At 40.1% G+C, this 26,633-nt stretch overlaps 1 protein-coding gene across 1 annotated transcript in view; it reads left to right on the forward strand.

The window, feature by feature from the left end:
• ROR2 (receptor tyrosine kinase like orphan receptor 2) overlaps window positions 1-26,633 on the forward strand; it is a 162,619-nt gene that overhangs the window by 107,349 nt on the left and 28,637 nt on the right. Inside the window, exons 3-4 of the mRNA XM_062609819.1 lie at window positions 10,408-10,695; window positions 11,757-11,787. Of these exons, the coding sequence (XP_062465803.1) occupies window positions 10,408-10,695; window positions 11,757-11,787 (319 nt within the window). The remainder of the gene's footprint in view (window positions 1-10,407; window positions 10,696-11,756; window positions 11,788-26,633) is intronic.

The raw sequence follows: 26,633 nt of genomic DNA on the forward strand, positions 1-26,633 counted from the left end.
GACTTAACAATGGACACTATTGCCCAGGTTATTCATGAGTGTGAAACATGTGCTGCAATTAAACAAGCCAAGCGGTTAAAGCCTCTCTGGTATGGAGGACGATGGTTGAAGTATAAATATGGGGAGGCCTGGCAGATTGACTACATCACACTGCCACCAACCCACCAAGGCAAGCGCCATGTGCTTACCATGGTGGAAGCAACCACCGGGTGGCTGGAAACACATGCCGTGCCCCATGCCACTGCCCGGAACACTATCCTGGGCCTTGAGAAACAGATTTTGTGGCAACACGGCACCCCAGAGAGAATTGAGTCAGACAATGGGACTCATTTCCGGAATAACCTTATAGATATTTGGGCCAAAGAGCATGGCATTGAGTGGGTATATCACATCCCCTACCATGCACCAGCCTCTGGGAAAATCGAACGGTACAATGGGCTGTTAAAAACTACACTGAGAGCAATGGGTGGGGGAACTTTCAAGCATTGGGATACACACTTACGAAAGGCCACCTGGTTGGTCAACACCAGAGGATCTGCCAACAGGGCTGGCCCAGCCCAGTCAGAACTTTTACATATTGTAGAGGGGGACAAAGTTCCCATGGTGCATATGAAGAATTTGCTGGGGAAGACAGTCTGGGTAATTCCTGCTTCAGGTAAAGGCAAACCCGCTCGTGGGATTGCTTTTGCTCAGGGACCTGGATATACTTGGTGGGTAATGCGGGAAGATGGGGAAGTCCGATGTATACCTCAAGGGGGGTTGATTTTAGGGGAAAACAGCCAATGAACTTAACTGTATGCTGTTGCCTGCTGTGTAATACTTTTATAGCCCATCAACTAGATGTCTCCAGGTCACCAGCAACTAGCCTTGACTTCCCTCCAACCATCATCCCAACAGAGAATGAACTTTGATAGAGCTAGATGAGTTCCGCAGTAAAGGAACGACCAGCATCAGCAGGCAACGATCCAATACTGCACACAGCCTTTCCTGCCCTGAAAGACTGTTACAAGAGATGGAACTTTGAACATCATGGACCGAATGGACTCAGCAGCATTATAGGGATTGATCCATGCACTAAGAAAATGATCTCTTTCTCTTGGTCTGTGTGTATATGGATGTATATATGTGGGAGAGTGATGGTTATTGAAAATGTGGGATCTGAGCCTGACGTGAATGGTATGGAATAAGGACTGGGTTCAGCAGTAGCAGTCATGTTTATCCTTCATGGCAGCTGGTGCAGTGCTGTGTTTTGACTTCCAGCCTGGGAACAGTGCTGGTGATTCCGATGTTTTCAGTTGCTGCTAAGTGATGTTTACCCTGACCAGGGACTTAGTGAGGCTCATGCTCTGCCAGGGAGGACGGGAAGCTGTGAGGAAGCGGAGAACGGGGCGCCTGACCCAGGCTAGCCAAGGAGGTATTCCATACCACAGCACGTCATGCCTGGGGTGAGGGGTAACTGGGAGTTATCCAGAAGGACACGGGCTTCCGGGTGGGACTCGTTTCTTGGCCAGTGGTATTGTATTCTCTTCCCTTGTTATTTTCCCTTATTTTTGTCGTTGGTGGTAGCAGTGGTGATTTGTGTTGTACATTGGTTGCTGGACTGTTCTTGTCTCAACCTGTAGGAGTTGCACTCTTTCGATCCTCCTCCCTGTTCCTCTGGGAGCGGGGAAGGGGAGAGCCCGGGTGGGGGGGCTCGAGTGCTCTCAGCCCGGCACCACTCACTGGGAGTGAGTGAACAAGTCGTCTGGCTAGGGTTTAAACCACGACACTGTTGTAGTCAGAGTTTGAGTAGCTGCTGTACTTGTCACTAGGGTTGATGTAGCTGCTGTATTTGGAGTTCGAGTAGCTGTGTTTTCTGTTGCTGTCCTCAGATCCAGAGACATTTTTTTCCCTTCGAAGGTGCTGGATAGGGTTGAACAGGGCTCTGTAAGTGTAGGCCAAGCCCCAGCACATTGCCATGATTTGTCCCTCTCTGGTATGATCAGGATGACAACATACCTCATTTAAGGCAGGTCTCAAGGGTACCTAAAGGCCATTCAAAACCTTCAGAACTCTCAAAAGATGCTGTAAATAGTCTGGTGGGAGGGCTGAGAATGTAAGGGAATGTCTTCTTCATAGTTTGACCACCCGAGGAGGACAAAAAAATATGTAATTGGTGCAGCCCACTTACTCCATGTAGCATCAGTTGCATGATGTGTAGTGGAGACCCTGCCTTTGAACATCCAATCCAACACGGGCAGCCAGGGTGCCAGGAGAAGCTGTGCTTCAATGGCAGTCATTTCTGAAGCAGCTCAAACTCCTTCATAGGCTGCCAGTATCTCTTTCTCAGTTGGGATATAGCTGGCCTCAGATCCTTTGTATCCTCAACTCCAAAAGCTGAGGGGTCAACCTTGAGTCTCCTCTGGAGCTTTCTGCCAGGGGCTCCAGGTAGGACCATTCTCCGCACCTGCAGTGTATAGTACCATGTCCTAACTGCACTTTTGTGCCCCCAAAAGATCTGCTTCTAAATGAGCAGTATCCTAGAACAGGTGGTACATGCCTCTTCACAGGGAGTCAGAAAACAAGAAAACAAAATCATTCCACCTGGTAGAACTGAAAAATAAGTTTATTTCTCTTAATAAGAGAGCTTAAATGCACTGATTTTGGTGGGGAGGACAATGTGCACATTGTGACAGTATTTCGATGCTAATTCCCCTTCACTCCTGCATTGGCTCTAATTTGTTCTGAAGTACATTTGAAATGCATGTGATCCAAACCACTTTATTTTACATGCTTCTGGCTGCATTTTTGTACATTGAGGTCACAAATGGCATAGAAGATGGGACGCAAATAATGAGATTAAAGTGGGTTGTAAAAGTATCAGTTGGTGTGGAAATACTATTTGACAGTATATAACAGCAGTTTCCTTAATTGCTCATGTGTACTTTGTAAATAAAACAGAGGGGTAAAGAATTGGGAAGACTGTTTTGTATTTAGAAAAATGGTCTGTGCAAGAAATCTTGAGTCTTAGACTTCTAACTCCCCTCCTTATTAGGATGGTGTATTTTCAGTCCTGATTTGAATGTGGAAATTATCTTTACTGGACTCCCACCACCCACCAAGGTGTGATCCAAGTCCCTAAAACTTGTACTTACATCACTGTTGCTGTACACACCTCTAGAATGAAATGCTTTGAATTCCATCAACTTCTATGTTTGTTTTCTCTTATGATAGTGTTCAGTTCTTTTATAAGCCCAGATCACTCCCTAACTTTTTGATACTCTCTATAGATTACCTGATGATTCTTTATACTTATTACTGTATTCATAACACAGTAAATTTGGGAACAGTGTTGTCTCTTCAGGCCATTCCTTGTTAATAAGCAGTCATTCTATAAGCTAAAGTATGCCTCCTATGTGAAAAAACAGGTCTTATTCCAGGAAATTACTAAGTTGCTTCTGATGTGAATATCAGTACATTAATTGCTAAAAATGTTTTCCCCAAAAATTTTTTATATTGGGTATAAGATTATATTAGTCTTAAAACACCATCACAGAAGGTTGCCATAGTTGTGATGAGAGAGGCCATGTTCTTTTATTTATATCTAACAAAATGAACAAAGTTGCTTGAAGAAAAGAATTTGAAAGGGTGGCGAGGGAGAAGAAAAGAAAAAGCGAGGGACTGAGGGCAAACAAAAAAATCCCACATAGTTTTTTGAACAAATCACAATACATATAATTTTAGTGGTTTTGAACATTGGAATGTTTTATGCCATGAATCTGCAGTTATGCAGACAAAAATATTTGTCTTTTTTTAACAGCTGATTTTAATTTTTAAATCTAAAGCCAACACTGATGTAAGTTGTGATGTGCTCTGTAATACCAAACAGATGCATTGATGGGCTTTTTCAACTGTTGGATAAAGGTACTTAAATACGCATATATGTCTTGTCAAGAAATCTGTATTCCAAAACAGTGATAAGATACATATGCAATTATTACTACTTGTTCCAAAAAGATTGTTGTATCTTCAGGTATCTGGCAATTTATGATTCAAAATTTCCTTTCTTTTTCTCAGAAACTGGACATTCAGTGTTTGTTTCCCCCTCACAATGCAGAAAAAAACGGTCTCATATCCTCATTATTTCAGGAACACAGAAAGATGTGAAACTAAGTAGAGTATCACACATATTACTACTTAGTTTATGTGAACTTGAGAAATCACTTAAAATGCCCTTGCTTTAGATTTCCTATTTGAAAAAAAAAATGGTTATAATTTTCCCATAAGACTTCAATGTTCATAAATGACATGGAGGCCATTACACAGCTGGTTTGGTAATTATGAATGTATACTTATTTTAAAAACTATCAGGAAAAAGGAGCAAAAACAACAAAAAAATTGAATAGAAATCAAAACTCCAGTTGAACAGCTAAGCCAAAATTAACTTGATCTAAAGTAACTAAAGTGGTTTAAAATATTTTACAGAATGAACTTCAAAATGACAGCTAAGATCTTAAAATAACATAACCAGAGCAATTATTTTATATTGTGTTTATGCCAAGAATAGCACATATGGTTTGAGCCAATAACTTGGACATCTATGTGCCAGAATAATACAAATAAAAGTAAAAAAAAAAATATGCATAGGAGTCTCAGTGATAGCTGCACCTTTTATGTTTTTAGCTTATCATCCATTCTTGTGCATATCTTTACAATGATTTGACATATAAGGGAAAAGTTTATTTTTATATTCTTGCCAAAACATGCACAATAGACCTGTCATCTTTATTTTGATTTGTTGTGGGATTCTGTTTGATATATTTATACCAAATTTATTTAATTTAAAAATATGAAGTACTGGCAACCTAAGAAAGGCATTTCAAAATATGAAAGAGTTTTGCCAAAATTCATGTCAATCATTTTCCTAAGCTACTTTATTCATAGGATATACAGAGTATGATAAGATAACATAATATATAGATTAAGTTGCGTTATCTTGTCATAGCTTCTTGACAGAACAGTTTTTACTCTGTTCAAGCAAAATAAATATTAATATTGGTTGTACACTATGTTAGAAACCATAATAAAAGGAAAATTTAATTTAGACAGTCTTTGCCTACAGCAAATGAAGAAATATCCACCAGATAGCTTTTCTCTTTGAAATACTTCAAGCCAAACCACAGACGACTGAAAGCAAAGGAAGCATTTTCCTTCATTTCAATGACCCTTGGAACCAAGCCAGAGTATAGAAAATAGTATATAACAACTACATTTGTGTAACACAGAAAATTGTTGGCCATTATAATTAGAACTTTTTAAATTTTCTATTTGCTATCAATATCCCAAATTAAATACGTGTTATATGACATTTATTCTATGACATATTTTTATGCATATAGATTTTTATTATATGACATTTACAAGTTTGTTTATTATATGATATTTACAAGTTTAGTAATGCTATTTGTACATAGCAAGTCCAAAATATTTTATAGAGAGTATTTATTTTTTTTTTTAAAACAGATGAAAAAAAAAAGTTCAAGTTTTAGAAAACTCCAGTTGACTGATGCTTAACACAAAATATAGAACGCAAGTTAAATACAAGTTCTAGTGCCTTCACATTTAGGTTTTTTTCCATATGTGATCCAAATGAATATTTATTAAGAGAGAAAAAGAACTACATTGGAAGAAATTTGCTTTGCACATTGTTGAGGTCCCAATTTATCCTGGGAAGCAGTTTCTTTTTCCCTAAACCATTGCATCAAACTGTCATCCACACAGTGGTTGTGGTGTGACACACAAAAAGTAACTGCTGATTATCACCACAGAAATTAAATAAGGAGAACATTCTTAAGCACATGGTTGGTTGAATTTTCCACTTGGTTTGAAAGGTTTGGAATTATGGGTTATCTAAAGTGGACACTAAATAACAGAGCAGCAAAACATATGTTTGCCCACTCTGTCATACAATTACTTCAAATTCAGTAAGTATGTAAACATCAGACTTCAGCATAATTTTGACAGAGGAAATGAAACTAGCAAACAGAGTGTGCACTTTAGGGTCTGGACAGTGGCAGTGGATAAGGCAGTGAGTTGCCCCACTGCTCCTGAGATGCTCTGCATAACTTTGAAGAAAACAGAAGTGTTTTGAAGTTCAATAGGTTAAGATATTAATTACTTGATTTTTAATAACAGGGTAGTATAAAACACTGCAGAAAATGCCTGTAATATTGGCAGGAGAAATAGTGAACTAAAGCCAATTCTGAGCTGCAGGAAATGGATTCAGTTACACTAACTTCAGGGTTAGTGTATCTAATCGCACTGGGCCTGAAATCATCCAGAAATCTTTGGCATTGCTTATGGTGGCAATAGTTTTGTTGTAGTAATTAATAGGATTTAATTCATAATCATGAATCATACGAAATATTTTGTATTGCTTAAAAGCTATGAACCAAATTGCTTTCTACAGTAAGTCTGATTTACTTGCCAAAACAGAAAGATTTAACATGGATTTAATCTTCAGTTAATAATGTATGTTGGTGCTAATAAGTAAATTTAGTATCTGTTTTCATCCGAATTTATTTTAATGTAATATCCATGATTAACCTGAAGACTCAACCCAGTTCCTTTTATATCAGGAAAAGTGAAATACTGGTTAGTGTTGAGCAAGCTGTAAGTTGACCAATGGCACAAAAGCTGAGCAGTGGCACAGGAGCAATGTAGACCTTTCATATACTTCTGCATTAAGAACAAAAAGTGAATCAAAGAAGCAGAAAAGCCACACTCTCTGGCTGCCAGCTTACAGCGCTCGAATTGGCCCCACCTTTAAAGACATCTCTCCCTCATTCACTTCATAGGAATCAGGAACATCTCTTAGCCAGATGATTGTACCTCTGAGCTAGCTCCATTCTGGAAGTGGGCCAACTTCTTCCCCCCCCAAAAAAGACCTTAAAATTGTCTCTTTTGCCTCCCTTGTGTGAGCACATTCAGGCTGCCCTTATGATAGCTGAATTATAGACCCATAGAACCACAGGACTTCTCACATTGGAAGGGACCTCAAAGGATCATCTGTTCTAACATTTTTTGGGGAGCCTAGACAAAATCATCTAGGATCCTGTCCAATCACATCTTGAAAACCTCCAACAGTGGGACTCCACCACACATTTGGAAGACTGTTTTTTCAGTGAGTGATTGTTCTTATTGCAGAAAGTTTCTTTCTTCTATTGAAATGAAACCTCTCCTGATGAAACTTCCACACACTGCTGCTCCATCCTCCATCCTCTCCATCCTCTCCATCCTCTTTGTAGAGACCTTTTAAGTACAAGAAAACTGTGACGAGGTTACCCTCAAGTCTTCTTTTCTCCAGGGAGAAAAGAACTACTTCCTTCAGGTCTTTCGTCACAGGGCAGGTTCTCCAGCCTTTTGGTGGTCTTCATTGCCCTCCTTTGGACACTCTTCAGTCTTTCTGGTTTTAATTTTGGGGGCCAGAACTGGACACAATAATCTTGGTGTGGCCTGACAAGCACTAAGTAGATCAGGATGATCATGTCTCTATGTCTGCTAGCAATGCCCCATGGGCACAGCCCAGGATCTGATTAGCCTTTGTTGCCACAGCAGCAGTCTGCTGACTCATGTTCACCAGGATCCTCAGATCCCTTTCAGCAGCCTTGGTCCTCAACCTAGCCTGTATGGAGCTATTCAGTCTAACCCAGCTGCAGGACTTTAGATATATCTGTGCTAAAATCTATGTTAAACTCCATGAAGCTCCATGAAGGATCCTTTTTCAGCCTGCCCAGGTCACTTTCTAAGATGTTCTGTCCCCATCATCACCCAGTTTAGGCTCATCAACGAACTTGCTGACAGTGCTTTCAGTCTCATCTTCCAAGTCATTTGTGAAGATGCTGAACAGTGTGGGGTCCAGTATGAATCCCTGGAGGACTCCATGTGTGACATGCTGCCAGCCTGACTAAAAACTGTCGATCACCACTCTCTGAGTGTGGCCTGTGACCCAATTTCCTGCCCATCTTGCAGGCCACACATTCAATATGTACCTTGTAAGAACTATTCCTTGAGTTGGTACTTTCATGGCCCCACATTATGGCTCTACTCCTCTTTGCCACAACAGCTCATCACCAATTACCATGACATGATGTCCTTGCACTTCCTCAGTGCCCTAGTTGTTTTGCTAATATTAGAATAACTTGTTCTGCTAGAATTAAAAGAATTTTTCAGCTTTTCCAAGTTTCCACCTCTTTTCATAAAGTGAGTCTTCTGACTCAAGTGATATTACTGAGTCTGACAACTCTTTTTTGAAAATACTTCAAATAAATGCAAACCTACTTCTTCACTGTATACTCTGTGTCGATGGTGCTGATGAGAATAAACTACATACAGATTATGAAAAAGTAGCAAGATTAGAGTGGTACTCCCTAATTAATGAGCTAAGAGTGGAATAGTCATGGAAATTCCTAACTTCTGGTAGGATTAATCATCCTTTCTTTTTTACTGCTAGAAATGCTTATATATGCAAAATTCTGACTTATAGTTTTAATCAATTGCTTCTATTCCTTATACTAAAAGTGTAATTTGTTCTTTATCTATTCCTTTTCAGAATGTCATCCTAGTAATTCTAATTCATCAGCTATGAAGTGTAACTGGAAACCACAGCAAATGACGCTGTTGCGGCATGACATTGCAGAAAGCATTCTTATATTTTCGCTCCCTTTTTTATCAGGCATTTGAAAAGAAATCTTTTGTGTTCTGTCAGAATGTTTTAAAGTCTACTAAAGATCTGTGAGACAACTATAGAGAAAACTAATGCAAAATTCCATACAGAATAATTTATTTCGTAAGAAAAAAAGAATGACAAAATAATTTACCTGTAAGTTTGCAGTGTCATGTAGAGATTATATGTATTTAGGTTTACTTCATTTTCTATTTAGTGACACACTAAATTCACTAAATTGCCTACATTGTATTTTTGTATTATTCCTTATAGCAGGATTTCTTTTCAAAGGCCAGTGGTAGAGTACAACATTCTTACCAGTTTTCCAGCAAGATCTGGTTTTGCAAATTCATCATATTCTGATGGTCATGTGAAATGTAAATCAAAGCAGAGAACCTATTTTCTGCAGGTATTTCAGCAATCAGGCTGTGAATCTTGACTGGTGTTAGATTACTGCACAGTAATACACTATTTGCTAATTACAGAACTGCAAAATAATCTAACTGATAGGAAATGGCACATATAAACATCCATCAAAGTGATTTGATATTTGGATCCAGCTGACATAAAAAAATAATATAATATGAAGTATTCTTGATGCTGTATGTATAAATAGTATAAATTGATCAAAACAAATGTTAAGAAGAGCATGACAGCTAGATACTTTTCTTGATTGTTTTGACAATCTCATTATTATTTCAGTGGAATTACATGTTTTCATGCTTTCAGCATGTGATGTGTGTCAGTTGCAGGACTCCTAACACCAAATCAAATTTAAAAACAATAACCTACAGAAGATTTGACTGCCAAGTTTTTACAGTGTTCTTCAATCAATTATTTCTTTTTTTTAATCACTTGAGTTCACCAATCTAGTGCTTTTAGTTTAACCATTAACCCATGAAACTTGATTACTCAGTATCCACACAGACATTTATTTGTCCAATTTAGTACTATTTTAGGACTTCATGTAAAAAAATGGCAGCCTATAATCAATTTGAAAGTGCCTTCTCTATCATAGGTTTCTTCTGCAATTGAGACACCCTTTCTTTAAATTCAGCTGGTCTAGGGGGCTTGGAACCAGATGATCTTTAAGGCCCCTTCAACCCAAAACATTCTATGATTCTATGAATGTGAGACTTACCATCTTTAAAATACAATTGAGATATAAACATATCCAAACTAGGTTCATCTTAAGATTTTTCTGTCAGATGAGTATCTGGCAAGTCAATACTTAAAAGTAACTTTATCAGTTTTATTTATTTTTAGGACAAATAGATGACCTTCTAAGAAGATGAAGCAGTAAAATTATAATGTTACTCTAATACGGTTACAATTGGGATTACTCTTTTATGCAATAATGGTGTAGCTTTCTGATATAGTACTGTTTTCCAAGATATGTAGAAAATAACCAGAAAAGGGCATTATTGCTTCAGAATAGGTATTCACAAAGGGAGTTGTGATTATAATAGTATTAATTTATGCTTGACCTTCTAATCTGCAGACAGAGATGAAGTCAATCAAGAAAGAAAAATTGGAGTGTAATGCTATACTGTCTCTAAGACAGTGATTTCCATTTTTTGGAGTACATGCTTGAAAGAAAACTGAAACTGTTTCCAAGAACCTCTCTTAAAAATGTGCTTTTGGGCAGTCTTGTCCTGCAACCCAAGTGAAGTTTGATTTTTTCTGACCTTTTACACTCTTAGGTTACTTCCTGACCTTTTTGGAACCAGTAAACAATATCACTGTAGTCCAGGGGCAAACAGCAATCCTCCACTGCAAGGTAGCAGGAAATCCATCTCCAAATGTCAGATGGCTGAAAAACGATGCTCCAGTGGTTCAGGAGCCAAGACGGATCATCATCAGAAAAACAGATTATGGTTCCCGTCTGAGAATCCAAGATCTGGATACCACAGACACAGGATACTATCAGTGTGTGGCTTCAAATGGGATGAAGACAATAACTGCAACAGGAGTGTTGTTTGTAAGGCTTGGTGAGTTCCTACTTTTATAATTACTCAGTCAGCTTTATAGACTAAGTATTAGTTTTCACAATAGCATAAGGAGAAATGAATTTGACGTTTTAAGAATAATTCTCAACATGAAAGGAAATAAATAAATCCACTGACTGGGGCCTCTCCCCCAGTGCAAAACTTCTTGGTTGAACTTGATACTCACTTATTGGTAATAAAATAAATACAGATGGAAAGGTCTGTAAATACGTAGTGAAGAAAAAAATCTAAAGGCATACCAGAATAAAATACAAAAAGATAACATTTTATTGCCTGGACTGCTGAACTCAGTCTGTGAAAAAAAAAAAAAAAAGTGAAGAGAAAAATAAGCCATTTTCTACATGATGTTCATAGTGCTGGGCCCATCCTTGCAAAATATGACGTCTGTACTGCTATGTGAAGCCTGGCCTCAAATTCTGCCCTTTGACAGCTGAAGGTACACCACTCCTTTCAAGAAGCACTTATATTGCATTTTGAAGACTTAATCATCCAGCCTGAAAAGCAAGGTTTTATTTAGTTTGCTTCTGAAGCAATGAGGAAAATAATTCTAGAGATACTTTCTTAAAATTTCTTTTTGATTTTTGTGATGAAACTAGCGAACTCCACAGTTTACTTTGTAGTGATTCATTAAGCACTGGGTATTGGACCTTGTTCCTACTGTAACAAAGGTTAAGAGCATGCCCTTGTCATGTCATAAACTCCCATAGCAAGGCTCAGGTGGGGCTTATTAGGAGGTAAGTGGTGCGTTAAGATAACATATTGTCTTTTTAGCAGCCTGTTTTTTTACAGTGGGAGATATTTTCTAACAAAAATTAAGTTCACTCAAGTGGCTGCTTGAGCAGACAGAAGATTCATGTGATTTTTATTTGTGGCTTTGAAAATGGTGATATATAATTATGTGCAGGAACGCAGAGGGTTTTGTTTGAATCTTAAGACAAACCTTCTTTAAAGAGACAGTTTCCTTTAGATTGCTATTGACTTTTTTTATGCTGTTGTACTTGAGCCAAAGTTGCCAGCAATGTTTGTCTGTTTTATGTTTACAGGTCCAACAAACAGTCCAAATCACAATCTTCAGTAAGTACTTTTTTAGAAAATTACTTAATGCAGTCGCACAATTTTGTTCTGTAAGAATTTAGTTCATAAACTCAGTAAACACTGCCTGCAAACACAGTGTGATTGCTAAAAATACTTAATTTGCTTGAAAAGTCACAGAATGGATGAAGCTTTTTCAGACAGGGATAACATTGTATTATGGTGGGGTTTGGTTTGATCAAATTTTCTTCAGCAACTTCTGCTTGCTTATTTTATATTTTTGACAAGCAAAATACCACAAAGTCATGATGTTTGAACAGTACTTGTTTACAGGGCAAGTATGGGCTGGAAGAGTGGATAAAAATGAATGGATAAAGTGCTTATGTTGCTGCAGCTGTAAATTAACCCCTATTATATTATTAGAACTTGAAAAAACAAATAAAACAAGACTAGAATATCTTTCAATAGCTAGGTAAAACCTCTGTTTGCTATTGTCATTTGACTGGTTGTGATTCGGTGATATTTGTTATCTGCCTGGGCTCACTTGCTGATGCAAAAGGATGAAAATAGAGCAGTTATGTTTCATTGTTGTTGCTTTATGTGTTAGCTTTAATTTAAATACTTTGTATTGTATGATTTCTTGAAACAGATTCTGCAGTTGACTATCAATGGAGTAAAGAACGCAGTCTGAGGCCTTTTGATGTGTTAATGGCATAAAGTTAGTGTTGGTGATGGACTAATTAAAAATAAGAGTAAAAGCAAATTTGTAAAGACATGTGGATGCTTTTCAGAAGTACATTATTGATGAGTGTTTGTGATTCAGTGCTCCAGGCCAGGCTGAATGGAGCCTTGGGTGACATGGTCTAGTGTGAGCTGTCCCTGCCCATGGCAGAGGAGTTGGTAATAGATGATCTTAAGTTCCATTCCAACCCAAACCATTCTATGATTCTGTGATCTCTGAACTCCAAACACCTTGAGTGGAAGCACTTAAATAGGTGCAGTGGCCTGACCACTAATCCACCCATCTTGCATGTACCTCAGTCAGTCATGTTACGTGTATAAAAATACTAGCACATGGTACACATTCTTGTATTTTATATATGCAGAAAGTGAAATGATTTTAAAGGATTTTAACATTATAGGGATTTAATAAGTTTTCTTATTTTTGTTATAATTGATGGCTAACTATTGAAGATTAAAACCAGCTGTTCATGACATAGTACAAGAAAAAAAAAAAAAATCATTTTTGTAACCACCAAAATCTTAGCTCAGACCTTACAGCACTTTGGAAAACCGTCATGCACCTGATCTACAAAAGGGAAAAATAGCAAGATACCAGGAAGCTGCCTGATCTTTTACGAGATAGGAAGGAAAAGACTTCTACAAGAGACAGCAAACGGAAATATACATAATGAAGTACTGAACGGAAGTTCAGAGAACAGTTCTCAAATGCAACTGAATATCTAGTAACCTCCGAGTACGATGTGAAAAACTGGGAACCAAATTTTACATATATTTACTTTTTTTTTTAATTGAGTAAAAATCTGATTTCTTTTGGTTTCCCTAACATTTCTTCTCCTGTACTTAACATCAACTTATTAATATTTTAGAAATATCAACATAAATTTTAAAAAAATCCAACTGATAAAGTGGAAAGAAATGTACTGTGTGACACATACTTCTTAATTAAATGCTCCCCCAGAAGTGGAAGTGAATTAAGGTTCCTGAGCCATCTTTCTTTCTGATTTTGCTTGGGTTTTGCCTTGACTATTCAACCTTTGTTGGTTTTGAGCTGTAAGTTAAAAGAAAGATAGAACAACTAAAAAATCCTGTCATTTGGATTACGACACCTCTAAATCAGTCTTGTACCAATGGTGTTGGTGGTAGACCTGGAAGCAGTACCATCATTGTTTTGGACCTGCCATTAAAAGGTGAAAAGTACACTGCTGACAGATTTTTTTTTTTTTTTTTTGTTCCCCCCCAATATTCAACAGATTAAAGGAAAAACTGAAACTTCAGAAAAACAAGCTCAGGTCAAAGGTCAAGCGCAAAGTCATGAGGGACTTACCACATGAGGTCCAGGAGCTTCCAGGGATTACAGATCTTTGCCTTATTGCGTGCCTGATCCTGTTTCAATTTTTTTTATCTTTCCTACTTAATCACATCTTCATCTTCATCTTTCCAATATTCCCATCCTTCCTTTTGATACTGCCTTTCTTTTCTTTCTCTTCTTATGCTCACAATTGTCCCCATGTTTCTCTGTTCCATGCCCACCACCTAGTCCTTCAAATAAAATAATTTGGCAGTATTATTTTTTACTTTTCAGAAACTGATCATGATTTTTTTACCTGAATATTTTGGTAACATTATGCAGGTCAATTTGTAAGCCAGGGAAGAGGAAAAAGACAAAAGAAATACCTAAGTGCTTGGAAGGAGTCCACATGGAACAAAAGGTTCTTTATTTTTGCTGGCTGCACAGCACAGTTTTGCACTGAGCCACCTGAGGGCTGTTTCTCCTGGCATTAGTGCTTCCAAAAAGACACACTTCAGCAGAAGTGCTGAAACCTAAAACCATTGTAACTTGGTTTAAAATTATACTTAAATGAATTATTATGGGATAAAAAATATTACCTATATAGACACCATCTAGCAAGGTATTTTTATGCAGTCCACGTGTTCTGCTGTGGATGTCTAGAAACTGTCTACAGTTAAAGATTGTCAGAGATCAGATGTGCATTATGCAGTCAGACTTGCCAGCGCAAAAAAGGGCCTTGACCTTCAAGTAGTGAAGTTGCGACATTTCCACAAAAATCTGGAGTAAAAGTTTTCAACCAAATACTTCATCTTAATCTGGTGTAGATTCTTTTGAGAGGATGACGAGGTCTTTATTTTCTGTGAAGGTCTGTACCTGTAAAAATTTGTACATATTTTTCTGTAGAAATGGGGATATACAATCCATCCTAATTATTAATCAGAAGTATAAAAATTATTGAATGAATTAATAGCTAGTACAAATTTATTTACAAAAGAAACAGAATCAAAATACAGTCAGAAAACTAGCATTTAACCAGCCTTTGCTGTCCAAAACCTGTGCTATTAGAGGACTTTTCTACTAGAGAACAAGCCAGCTGGTTAAGTAATTTCTGTCACTGCACAATGCTATTACCTTTTATTTCATTACTTTTATTAGGAGAAACATGCTGTCTGTTCAGGAAGGTATGAGTGAGTGGAAACAAACAGCAAGGGGTTGGAACTAGATGATCTTAAGGTCCTTTCCAACCCTAAGTATTCTGTGATTCTATAAATAAGTAACAAATAACAGAGAATATTTTTAGTATGATTTAAAATTAAGCAGCAGGTGTTTATCTCTTGGAGTCAAGCATAGGTGGGCAGAAACAGTTGTCTTCCTCTGTAGAGGTGTTCCTCCTACAAGATAATGTTATTTTAATAGACTGTGTGTTCTCTAGTCTAACGTATATTTGTTTTGAACAATTAGATTGAATTTTACCCATGGGGCAAATTCCTGGTTTGAAACCTTTTAAAGTTCTCATTAAGGCTGTGACTACAGTGGTGCCACCTTGAAAGGAACTTGAGATAGAAGATGTCTGACAGTTTGTTGTCTCTGAGGCTTCTGGAAAATCTGATGAGTGATGAAGGCACAACAGTACAGGCAGGAAACAGTAGCTATAAACTCAGCCTTTGCCAAGTGTAGATGCATAAAACTGGCTCTGTTGCCAGTGCTTCACTTTTCCCCACATGAGTTTTCTGCAGTCTGCTCAGGATGCCAGGAGGTGGACATTCCAGAGCCCTCTGCAGGGGAATTTCATTTCCTAAGAAACTTTGAGAAGTCCCTGTTTTATCAAACTCTGACTAAAATCAGTTTTGGGTTTGCAGTCACAGATACCTATACATGCTGGACTCTTAAAAGGAGAAATAGGTGGGAAGAAACACCATCATCACATAGAAATTGTCATTACTTTGGGGAGAAATTTTTGAGGTATTAATCATTCAGAATAAATTTGCGTGCTCTCATGCCTTATTTTCTTCAAGTGATTTGGGACAACAGGTAAAATGTTAAAATTCAATCCATTGAATAAAAGTGATGAAACAATTGTAGTTGGGAAAATAACAGTTCTTTCAAACAATGGGAAACAGAATGTCTAAAAACCAGTAACATGCCTGAGATAAAACTCTGGTGAGGAATCCTGAATTTGGGGTGGGCAATTTATTCTCTATGGGTTTGCATATGTCATAGCTTTTATCGCATAGCCAAAGCACATCTCTTCTGTGATCCCAAAGGGGCAACTTCTGCATGATGTGACAGCTACTTACACAGCTTTATGATGGGGGCAATTTATTTTCATCATGACAAATCTCCACATAAATATAAGATGGAGAAAGGTATACAGAGCCTTGGGAAAGAGGCTGGAAAGGAGTGGGCCATCAGAGCACCTCACCTGGAGTTCACTTTCCTGAACAAGGCTGGGGTCTTCCAGGTAAAAGACAGTATCTGTGGGGGAAAAGAGTTTTGTAAACTGGATTTGTCTGGCAAACCAAAGGTACTCAAGATCATGTTAAAAAGGAAGAATACCTATGGTCAAACAGCAGCACCACTTGTATCTTCATCCTGTCCTCAGGTGGTGTGGCAAATACTCTTTAGTCTCACTGCAGTTCAGCCACTGATAACAACGCTTTTAATCTTGTAAGGTTACAAGGTTATTTTAAAGTTCACATAAACAGATGTTTAGATAACCAATACAAGGTTGCTTCAACTCAGGAGTTACAGTGTTTATTCAGGCCCATGAGGACCAGGTGTTCAAAGATCAGCCTCTTCCAGAATGACATGCACACCTTTTGTTTCAACAAAACATACACTTGGCTGAGATGACCATATTTGAAGTGTACATATTTTTTTCCAAGATATTTGTGGTAACATGCTGAAATTACAGAATAAGCACATACTTTGCATTCTGTTTTCCTGTTTTAATCAAGGAAGAAGAAGGATTTTGTGATTAAAACACTGGACCATAATTTTAGAGGTCTGGATTCAATTTCTTGCTGTGTGCCTGTCTCCATGTGTGATTGCAGCAAGTGTTTAACCTTTGTCTCTCCATGTTTTGTACATCAAATGGAGATGGTCAGTCTTGGGAATTTTTTGCCTTCCCCTATTACGGGATCAGATTGTTTCAAAATGTTTAGGGTACATTCTCTCTCCCCATAAAGCATGGAATGTTATTCCTATTTTATGAGTGAGGAATTGAGGCACAGATTATCTCGGGCTGGTCTACATTAAACAGCATGTGTTTGCCTTGGCAGATTTCCTGGCTCCCTGACAATCCAATCTGGGGATCTGGCTGGAACATGTTACAATTCCCTCCTAGCCCCTGTGTGTCAGTTTCCTTTTTTCTTTCAAGGTTGAGGGCGGAAGGAGCTGTATTTCACCCTGGTGTGGGGCTGGGGCTCCTTTCAGGGAATTTTGATCCACAATCTCAGATCTGATTCTGGGTCCATTGGTTTAAGTGTCCTTTGACAGTCACTCAGTCTGAGACAGGATATTTGCAGAGGAACAAGAGAACTGAAACCAAGTCTGTACTAAATCGTTTTACATGCTCTTTTCTCTATTGCCTATTTTAGAGAGCAGTTTTTGGTACAGTGCCTGTTTTTACCCTACCTGTGTATGATGCAGCTTAGTGTGCCTCATAAGTATATCGTGTCACAAATAAGTAACTGAAAATTATACTCTGGTCTGTCCAGCACAGTAGAGTACACTCAGAGGAAGCTGACCCTCTGTCTTGTAATGGAATCTGTGGAAATTTTATCCTAATCTTACTTTTGTGTTTCAAAAATTACAATTTTTCTCATTAAACCCTCAGACTATGTGTAATTCAAGGCAGAATTAAAGAGCAGTGGAAGTATTGGTTTTGGTTGCTTTGCACCACAACAGATCCCAGCTTCTTCCCATAGTGCATTATTTCTTCAGCTTTAAACTTCCACTTAAATCTTTTCTAATCACTAGTGAATAAATGATGATGTCCAATGCATTTTGTGTTTAGCGACAGAAGTAGAAATTCAGTGTGCTTACAAAATTGACTACTTTTAAAAGCCAGATGAGTATTTAAACTAATATGCACAGCATCTTGAAGTAGACCCAAGTGTCTGTATGCCTGCAATGTGTTATCTGGGGAAACTCTTGCAAGTGGTAGTTTTTTCTTTTCCTTCACAGGAAGGGAGAACAAAGGAAAGAAGCTGACAGGGAATACAGAAAAAAGGATATTAATTTGTTTCTATTTGTTGCGCTCACTAATCTATATTATTCAGAAAGCCCAAAACCCAAAGGGAAGCCAAACATTTGCAAAAATGATTGAACTTTTTTTTTTTTTCTTTGTGCTACTGGATAAATTGAATGCCCCTGTGACTTACGCTGCAATGCAGCTACTTTGCACTGCTTTACTGAGCCCGGCTGTAAAGACAAGAAAGCAGCCCTATGGGACTTACCTGCTCTTTGGCAAGGTTTCCAAATACCTTAAGAAGTGATTAGTTACACTTCTGTCTACTCTTACAGTTAAGCTAATTTAAGGTTACATGTGAAGAACCACTTTCCCACTTGTGATAAGCAGTACTATCAAGCAACTTTTAAATGGGTTGGATCAAGCAGTGTAATGAATGCAATGCTTACCATTTTGCATTTACATATAGGGTTACAGCAGGCAGTACATCAAAGCACAGAACACTTTCTTTGCTATGAGTTCTCTTTTCCAGAATTTACAAATATAGCTTGTAGGTGCATATTAAAGGAAATTGATGGTTTCCATACTGGAGAATTTCCCTACAGCCTGTATGCTGGGAGAGCCTTCTTCCTCCTCTGCAGAGCAGTGGTTAGGTTTTTGATAGCCAGCAGACTATCATATCAGCAACCTGTAAGGTGCGACTTTGAGATGTGAGTGTATGGCAAAGAGCCTGATACGGCTCTGACTTACAAATATGTGACCCCAATGTGCCCTTTTCCAGCAAAATCTGTGGAGATTAATTGCAAGGACTGGTATCTTGAGAGCCAAAAAGACCCTTTATTCAAGATTACAACAATTATATACGTAACAATTCTGTTCACCCACCCAAGGCTACAATGCAATTGGTTAATCGCTGCTGTTCACACATACAACACAAACTTTCAATTGGTTGGTTGGTCTCTTGTCACCTTCCTCTCTTTTCCAAGTTCCTCCCTTTACGCCCTGCCCACACTCTTGTTGTTCCGTCCCTCCCGTGCAAGGTCAGCTCACTAAAGAGTCAAGGTCGCTCAGCATGCTCTGATCAAGCTCAAAAACCCTCTTCAGCTACATCTCCCCCTTTTTGTTTTTCTAAAAACACTTGTTTGACCATTTTGATAACATGCGTTGTAGACAGCTCAACAAACATGGAACAATCATTAAAATACAAATAACAATGAACAACAGTATAAGGCCTGCCTTGATCAAAAATACAAACCATGCTCCAAGTCCTAGACAGCTAAGCCAATTCCCTAATCCAAAAAATCCATCATTTACTTGCAATTTGTTTACTCCTTTTTTCAGATCTTGAATAGCTTTATGAGTAGATTCTGAATGGTCTGACAGGTTCATGCAGCACATACATACCTTCGAAATCTTCACAGCCATGACCTTGTGCTAACAATAAAAAGTCAATGGCGGCCCTGTTTTGTAAAATGTCATGTGGGACAGAACCAACATCCATCAGTAAGCTGCTTAAGGCAATCAACATTGCATTCATTTGTTTAGCTAGCCAACAGCCTAATTTGTTTAATGTTCCTAATGTTTTCCCTGCTGTTACACCAGGGGCAAAAAGGAAGCTGCCCACCGTTCTCCCAAATTCCAAAAGTCAACATTATCATTGCATTCCAAATTGAATGCATGCACACTCCGCTTTCCTTGACTAGGAGGATGATGCTGTAAAATAATAGATATGTTTGGGGTTAATAAGGTTAGTCTTCCTAAGCTACATGGGTCCCCTTTTAAATGTGAGGGAATTGCTGACCATGCCTGATCCCCACAAATAAAAATCATTCCTGGGGGTAAAGCTATAGGGATATTAGTAGAACAGGATATATTGAAGTATAATTGCACCAAGCGCTGCTATTTTTATATACTGCTAAGCTGGAATTAACACTCCATACCAAAGCTTGATTTGTCCCTGAATAATTGAAAAACACACAATAGTCCATTTTTACAGACCCTAATAGTTCTAATTCTTGAGGCTCCAGTGTGGCCTTAGGCAGGTGGAATCCACCCATCCCAGTGATCAGCCCTGTCATCCCCACTCCAGGCCGCAGGCTGGCTTGGTGTTGGCCAGTTCTCCAATGGGATTCTTACAAGGCACGTAGAAAAAGGATTTCCCAGTGAGGCAGTTGGAAGGCACAAAGAATCTTGGTGTGTTACATTGGCCAGGATAATCCGTACGTTAGTTTTCAGTTGAGGAGGAATCCACATCGAGTTCAGTGTTGGGAGCCAAAGCAGGACGAACCACTCTCACAGGCATCCATCGAGGGCCATGATCTGTAGAGACACAAGCATACCCTCATCCCCAGGTTATTAAAGGAAAAGGTCCTTCCCATTTAAAAGTAACTGGAGATTTGACCCATACTTTCGGGTAAGATTTGGATAATATGCGTTCTGCACCACCACCAGGGAGATAAAGTGGCGAACAATAGCAGGGTTTTGTTGTCCCTCACTAAGGGCTAGATGATTCGGCCTATATTCAGCTTTCAGAAGTTGTGCTTGGGGGGATTCCCCTTGCATTCCCCTTTTTTGTTTTTCTAAAACCATTTTTAGGGTTTGATGTGTGTGTTCAGTGATGGCCTGGCCTTGTGGTGAATGAGGGATGCCAGTAATATGTTTCATGCCCCAAAGACTAAGAAAAGTTTGGACAGAGGAACTAATATAACCGGGACCATTGTCTGTTTTGATTTGTTGTGGTATACCTAAAATGGCAACGGCTCCATGCCAATGTCATATAATATCTTGCCCTTTTTCTCCTGATTCCGTGGTAGACCAGATAGTATGAGAAAAGGTGTCGATAGAGACATGAACATAACATTGATGGCCAAATTCAGAAATGTGTGTGACGACTGATTGCCAAATTTGCAGGGCTTTTAGACCTCATGGGTTTTACGTCTATGTTAGGGGAGGTAGGAAAAGGCTGGCAATCAGAGCAGGTCTGGACAATGGCACGGGCTTCTGCCCAGGGCAGCGCAAATTGTCATTTCAAGGAATGTGCTGACTGGTGGAAAAATGTATGTGATAGTCTGGCTTGCTCAGATCGGTTGGGTAGGGTGGTGGTTTGAAGCGCTGCTGTAAGGCAGTCGGCTCAAGCATTGTCCTCTGCTATAAATCCAGGCAAACTGGTGTGGCTATGGATGTGCAAAACATAATATGGTTGCGTTCATTGATTGATTAATATCCAAAGCAACTTAATAGAATAAATTTGAATTCGTGGCTTCTTTTAGCCATGAGTGGTTGAGTCAAGATTCAACACCTGCGATATACTGTGAATCAGTGACCAGATTCATTGTCCTACAGCAGTGTTGAAAAGCAGAACCAACAGCTGCTACTTCTACTGCTTGAGCTGATACCTGAACTATTTGTTCTTTGTGGTGCCATTCCCCATTTTCATGCCAGACTGTGACTGCTCTGCCTGTCTTTCCTGAGCCATCTGTAAAATAAGTTGGACCCAGGACAAGTGCCTTCTGACATAAAATTGGGTGTATTAATTCAGTTTCAGTAATGAGAGTAAAAAACTTGTGTGGCTGGTGATGAAAGGTTAGTTCTCCTGAATAGTCTGAAAGAGATATTTGCAGCTCCTGTCTATTACTTAAGGCCCATGTAAGATACTGATTTGTGAGGGGGACATATATCGTATTTGGTTCTTTCCCTGTCAATTCAACTGTCCGTAAGTGTCCTCTGCATATAAGCTGTTCACAAATTGTGACTATGGTCTTTGAACATTGATGGGGTAAGAATAACCATTCCAAAATGCTTAAAGGGTCATGGTTATTTTCTGGGAGCCACTGCGCTAACAGCCCCTTAAGGTGGCGTGTCCCCTGGAGGATATATAAAGTTACGGAGTGCTTTAGACTCATATGGTGAGCTGTTCTAGTTGTAATTAAGTCAGAAATAATAGTTAGGGTTTTCTTAGCCTCTGGAGTGAGTTGTCTTGGTGATGACTGATTAGCATCCCCTTTCAACGATGCAAACAGTGGAACCAATGTTTCATTACCAATGCCCAATAGTGTGCGCACCCAGCTGATAGAGCCGACTAATTTCTGTACATCATTTAGCATCCTGATGTTAACATTGAGATGAATTGATTGTGGTTGAATTGTCTTTACTAAAATTTTCCAGCCCAGCTATTTCCAGGGTGCTTGTCTCTATTTTTTCCGGGGCTATTATTAGCCCCTGTTCTTTCAAACAGATTTTAGTAAACTGAATCATGGACTCTAATTGTTGTTGCTCAGGGCCAGCCAAGAGAATATCACCCATATAATGATAGCAAATTAGCTGCGTAAAGTGTTGTCTTACCTTTTATAAAGTTGATGCTACATATAATTGACAGATTGTAGGACTATTTTTCATGCCCTGTGGAAGGACTGTCCAATGATACGTTCCACTGGGGCTTGTTGATTGATAGATAGTACCGAAAATGCAAATCATGGGGCGTCTGCTTCATGGAGAGAGATGGTAAAGAAACAATCCTTTAAATCCATAACAACAATATCCCAATTTTTGGGTAACATTGTGGGAGACAGCATAGCCGGTTGACCTGCTCCCATGTCTTGGAATACTGCACTGAACGCACGCAAGTCATGCAGTAATCGCCATTTACCTGATTTCTTTTTGATCACAAAAACAGGAGTGTTCCATGGACTTGTGGTAGGAACAATATGATTTAATTGTAACTGTTCCTGTACCAACCCTCTTAATGCTTCAGCCTTTTCATGAGGTAGGGGCCACTGATCCACCCACACCAGTCATTCCATTAGCCATGTGAGTTTTATAGGCCGAAGGTGATCAGTGACCCCCTCTAAAAAGGTCGGGCATCCGCACTCAGAGTTACTCCCCACATACTCAATGCATCTCACCCCCACAGATTAAAAGAACAGTTGTCAATATAGGGACAAGCAGTTGCAACCCACCCCTCCGGGTCAACTAGCTGCATCACTTCTGCACTCTGTCATGATGATGACATGCCTCTGATACCAGTCAGGTCTGTTTGTGATTGAACAGTGTTCCAAGTGCTTGGCCAAAAATGTGCCCCAATAACCGTGACATCCGCACCTATATCAATTAACTCCTTAAGTTTGACTTGTGTTGGCTTACCCTTATTTTCTCATAAGATACACTCTACCATAGGTCTGTGTTTCTCCAATCCCTGTGCCCAATAAATAGCCGGTTTGCCTGTGGACCCAAATCCACCCGACCAACATATTGCATCAGGATCTGCATCAATAGTGTAGCCGTGGAAAAGGATTAGTTGGCAAATGCATTCCCCTCCCCGTACATGTACCGGAGGAGTTGCGGTCCAGACCATGGCTTGAATTTGGCCACAATAATCTGAATCAATAACACCTGGTAATACAAACAACCCTTGGAGCATCACACTTGATCGTCCTAAGAATAAGGCACTAAACCCATCCCCCAAAGGTCCTGTTAAGGCAAAAGGTAGTTTATGCACGGATGTGTTGGTTAGCGAGATGTCAGTGGCTGTGGGGAAGTCCACTCCGGCACTGCTGGAGGTGAAGGTTCGTAAACGGTCCAAGCTTGTCCCCACCAAATACAGCTGTTTGGAACCATTTGTGTCGGGGTGCGGTTCCATCTTGTGCTCTGCTTCCCATTTCCCGATAATGGTTCTCCCTTGTTATATTTAGAATGACATTGATTAGCATAATGACACCCTTTTTTGCATTGTGGGCATAGTCCAGGTTTATTCCCTTCAGCTCCCATTTGTTGTGGGCAGTCTCACCACAGTGAAAACAGTGTTTTTGATTAACTTGCAGGGCCGCTGGTAACGCTCCGGCAAAACTTTAATTTTGGTGATCAATGGAGCCTACACGATTGCAGGCTTCCAGCATGTCTATGATTGATGGATTTTTTAAAATTTGCAAAATGTTCTTACAGTCTGGATTCACATTTTCTATTGCCAAATTGCGCAGCAGTGCCTCCTTAGTCACTTCGCGTTCTACCTGCTTACCTACTGCATGGTGAAGGTGATCAATAAACTGCATATATGGCTCATCTATGCCCTGCTGGATACTTGTAAATGCTTTTGACATCTTTCCCGTATCTGGAACCTTTAGCATAGCTTGGAGAGCTAAGTTGGCAGACTGCCGTAGAATTTCCAGAGCCAAACAGGCTTGCAGTTGTGGGGTTGCTACTGATGGTTCTCCCATAAGCTGTGGAATGCCTACCCCTATCAGAGGATCCCCCAACCACCGGCCCAAGTTTTCAATTGCTGCTGCGTCACAAGCTTCTTGCCAGTGCACCCTGAAGAGTGCCTTTTGTGTGGGTGTAAAAATTAAGTCAGCCAGAGCCAATGTATCAAAAGGAGTCATGAGTTCACCTTTCACTGCTGTTTGTAATAAGCTACATGTAAAAGGCAATGCCAGGCCATATTGCATTATTTTTTTTTTAAGCTCCTTTACCAGCTCCCAGTGCATTGGCTCCCATGTGTTAGGTGCCTGATTACAAAAAACTACAGGGAATGTTAAATGCACCAGTTCTCCTTCAGCTGCAGCTTGGCGTTGAAGAGGGCCCCAGCGAGCAGCGGGATCATAGTCTCCTGTCTCGTCTATCGTTAACTGTTTCAACGTGGAAAAGACAGAGGCAGGACTGGCGGTCTGCGCAGATTCGACAGGCTCCAGAAAAGGGTCAGGGCTAGAGGCTTTAGTGGAAGCCGGTGCCCCCGCAGCAATAGGAGCTGCTGTAGATTTATGGGGGTCATCGGTATGATGATGAACCCACTTCAATGCCTCATAAATTAAACGCCAAGCTGTCATTAACAGCACCGCTCTTTTCTCCCCTCAAGAAGCAGCATCCCACAGCTTTTCCTTTGTTTGTTCTCAAATGCGTGATTGGAAGGCTGTAGCACAATCTGCGGTCAGCCCCTGCCCCTTTAACCAGGATAAAAGGGATCGAAATGCTTTTTCATCATATTTCACCCCTTGTTTGGCTGATAGCTTTAACAATAAGGTGACAATTGACTTCTCCTCAGTCAAAAGCTGAGATCCCATCATCCTGACCGCTCACCTCAACGGTGATACATTATGTCCCCAGGTGGCAGCTCTCTGGTCCGCTGCTTGCTCATTTGGGCAGCTCTCCACCAGTGCTCTATCGTCCACACTCGTGCCCCATGTTGGGCGCCATTTGTGGGGATTAATTGCACGGACTCTGGTATCTTGAGAACCCAAAAGACCCTTTATTCAAAATTACAACAATTATATACATAACAATTCTGTTCACTCACCCAAGGCTACAATGCAATTGGTTAATTGCCGCTGTCCACACATACAACACAAAGTTTCAATATGTTGGTTGGTCTCTTGTCACCTTCCTCTCCTCCTTGCTCTCTTTTCCAAGTTCCTCCCTTTACGCCCTGCCTGCACTATTCTCGTTCCGGACCTCCTGCTCAAGGTCAGCTCACTAAAGAGTCAAGGTCACTCAGCATCCTCTGATCAAGCTCAAAACCCTCTTCACCTACAAATTCCAGATCACCAGCAGGTGCTCAGGTTTGGGCAGCTCAGAGAAAAAAATTGTATTAAAGTACTAAACAATTTGCAAGTGAAATAAGATAACTGTTAATCCATTTCAGGATATATGTAAATTGACATTTACAGTCGTAATGGCCCTTGACCTTTTGGTGAGTAGCTACTGCAGCTGTTGGACATCCCAGATATAACCATCAATATTTAGTTTGTTTTTACTTCTTTCCTCCTTTCTTCCCTTCTCTCCTTCATTCAGTAGCTTAAATGGCTTTCAAAGTGTTTATTGCATGCCCTACAAAAGAACAGTTATATGACCCTGAGACATCTTGTCAGCATTTGATAATACACTGAGTTTAATTAGAGTACCTTAGGATGCTGAATAGATTCCTAGTGTGTACTAGGAAAGGGTGAACATTGTAGCTAGGCACAAAGAAAAGTAGTGAAAAGTAGGTAATTTAACAAAATGTGGTAATATTGTAACATCAGGTGGCCTCTTCTTGTCTGGGGGGGTTTCACGGCTGCTGCTCTTCGGTTTAGGGGGTCGGTGTCGCCTCCCAGTGGAGCGCTGCCGGTGCCAGCTGGGAGTAGAAGGCCCAGGCATGGCCTCCTCCGGCTGCTGCTGGGTGGCACTGGGAGCAGAGGGGTAGCTGCTGGGACGTCCACCAACGGCAGTGGATGAGGTGCTGGGAAGCTCATCCCTGGTGGATCTTGACGGGCTGCTGGAGGTCGCTGGGCTGGGGGTGAGATGCCCCTCTTGGGTGCCCTCCTGCTCTCTGGCAGCACGGGTGCCTCTCCTGGCCAGGCGACGGTTGGTTTCTCTGCTGCCAAACAGCGCAGTGCCCAACATCTCCTCCAGATCACGGTGGTACCAGGACTGCAAGGTCTGGAAGACCTCCAGCTGGTCTTGCAGAGAACTCAGCCAGTTTGGGGTCCAGAAGCCGACCATAGGACCCGTTGACACCACTTCTGCAGCCCGCTGCTGGAAGTCACGGGTGGGTGTGTGACTGGCAGCTCTCCTCGCCTGCTGAACAACGGCTGATGATGCTTCAGATGGTGTGATGACATGCTCTATGTAGTCATCATCAGCCTGCACTGAGTGCAAGAGAGACTGGATCCTCCTCTGGCAGAGTGGGCACTTGGG

This window comes from Pezoporus occidentalis, unplaced genomic scaffold (genome assembly GCF_034315485.1).
Source record: "Pezoporus occidentalis ecotype Australia unplaced genomic scaffold, CSIRO_AGI_Poc_V1 ctg141, whole genome shotgun sequence".
Taxonomy (NCBI): domain Eukaryota; kingdom Metazoa; phylum Chordata; class Aves; order Psittaciformes; family Psittacidae; genus Pezoporus; species Pezoporus occidentalis.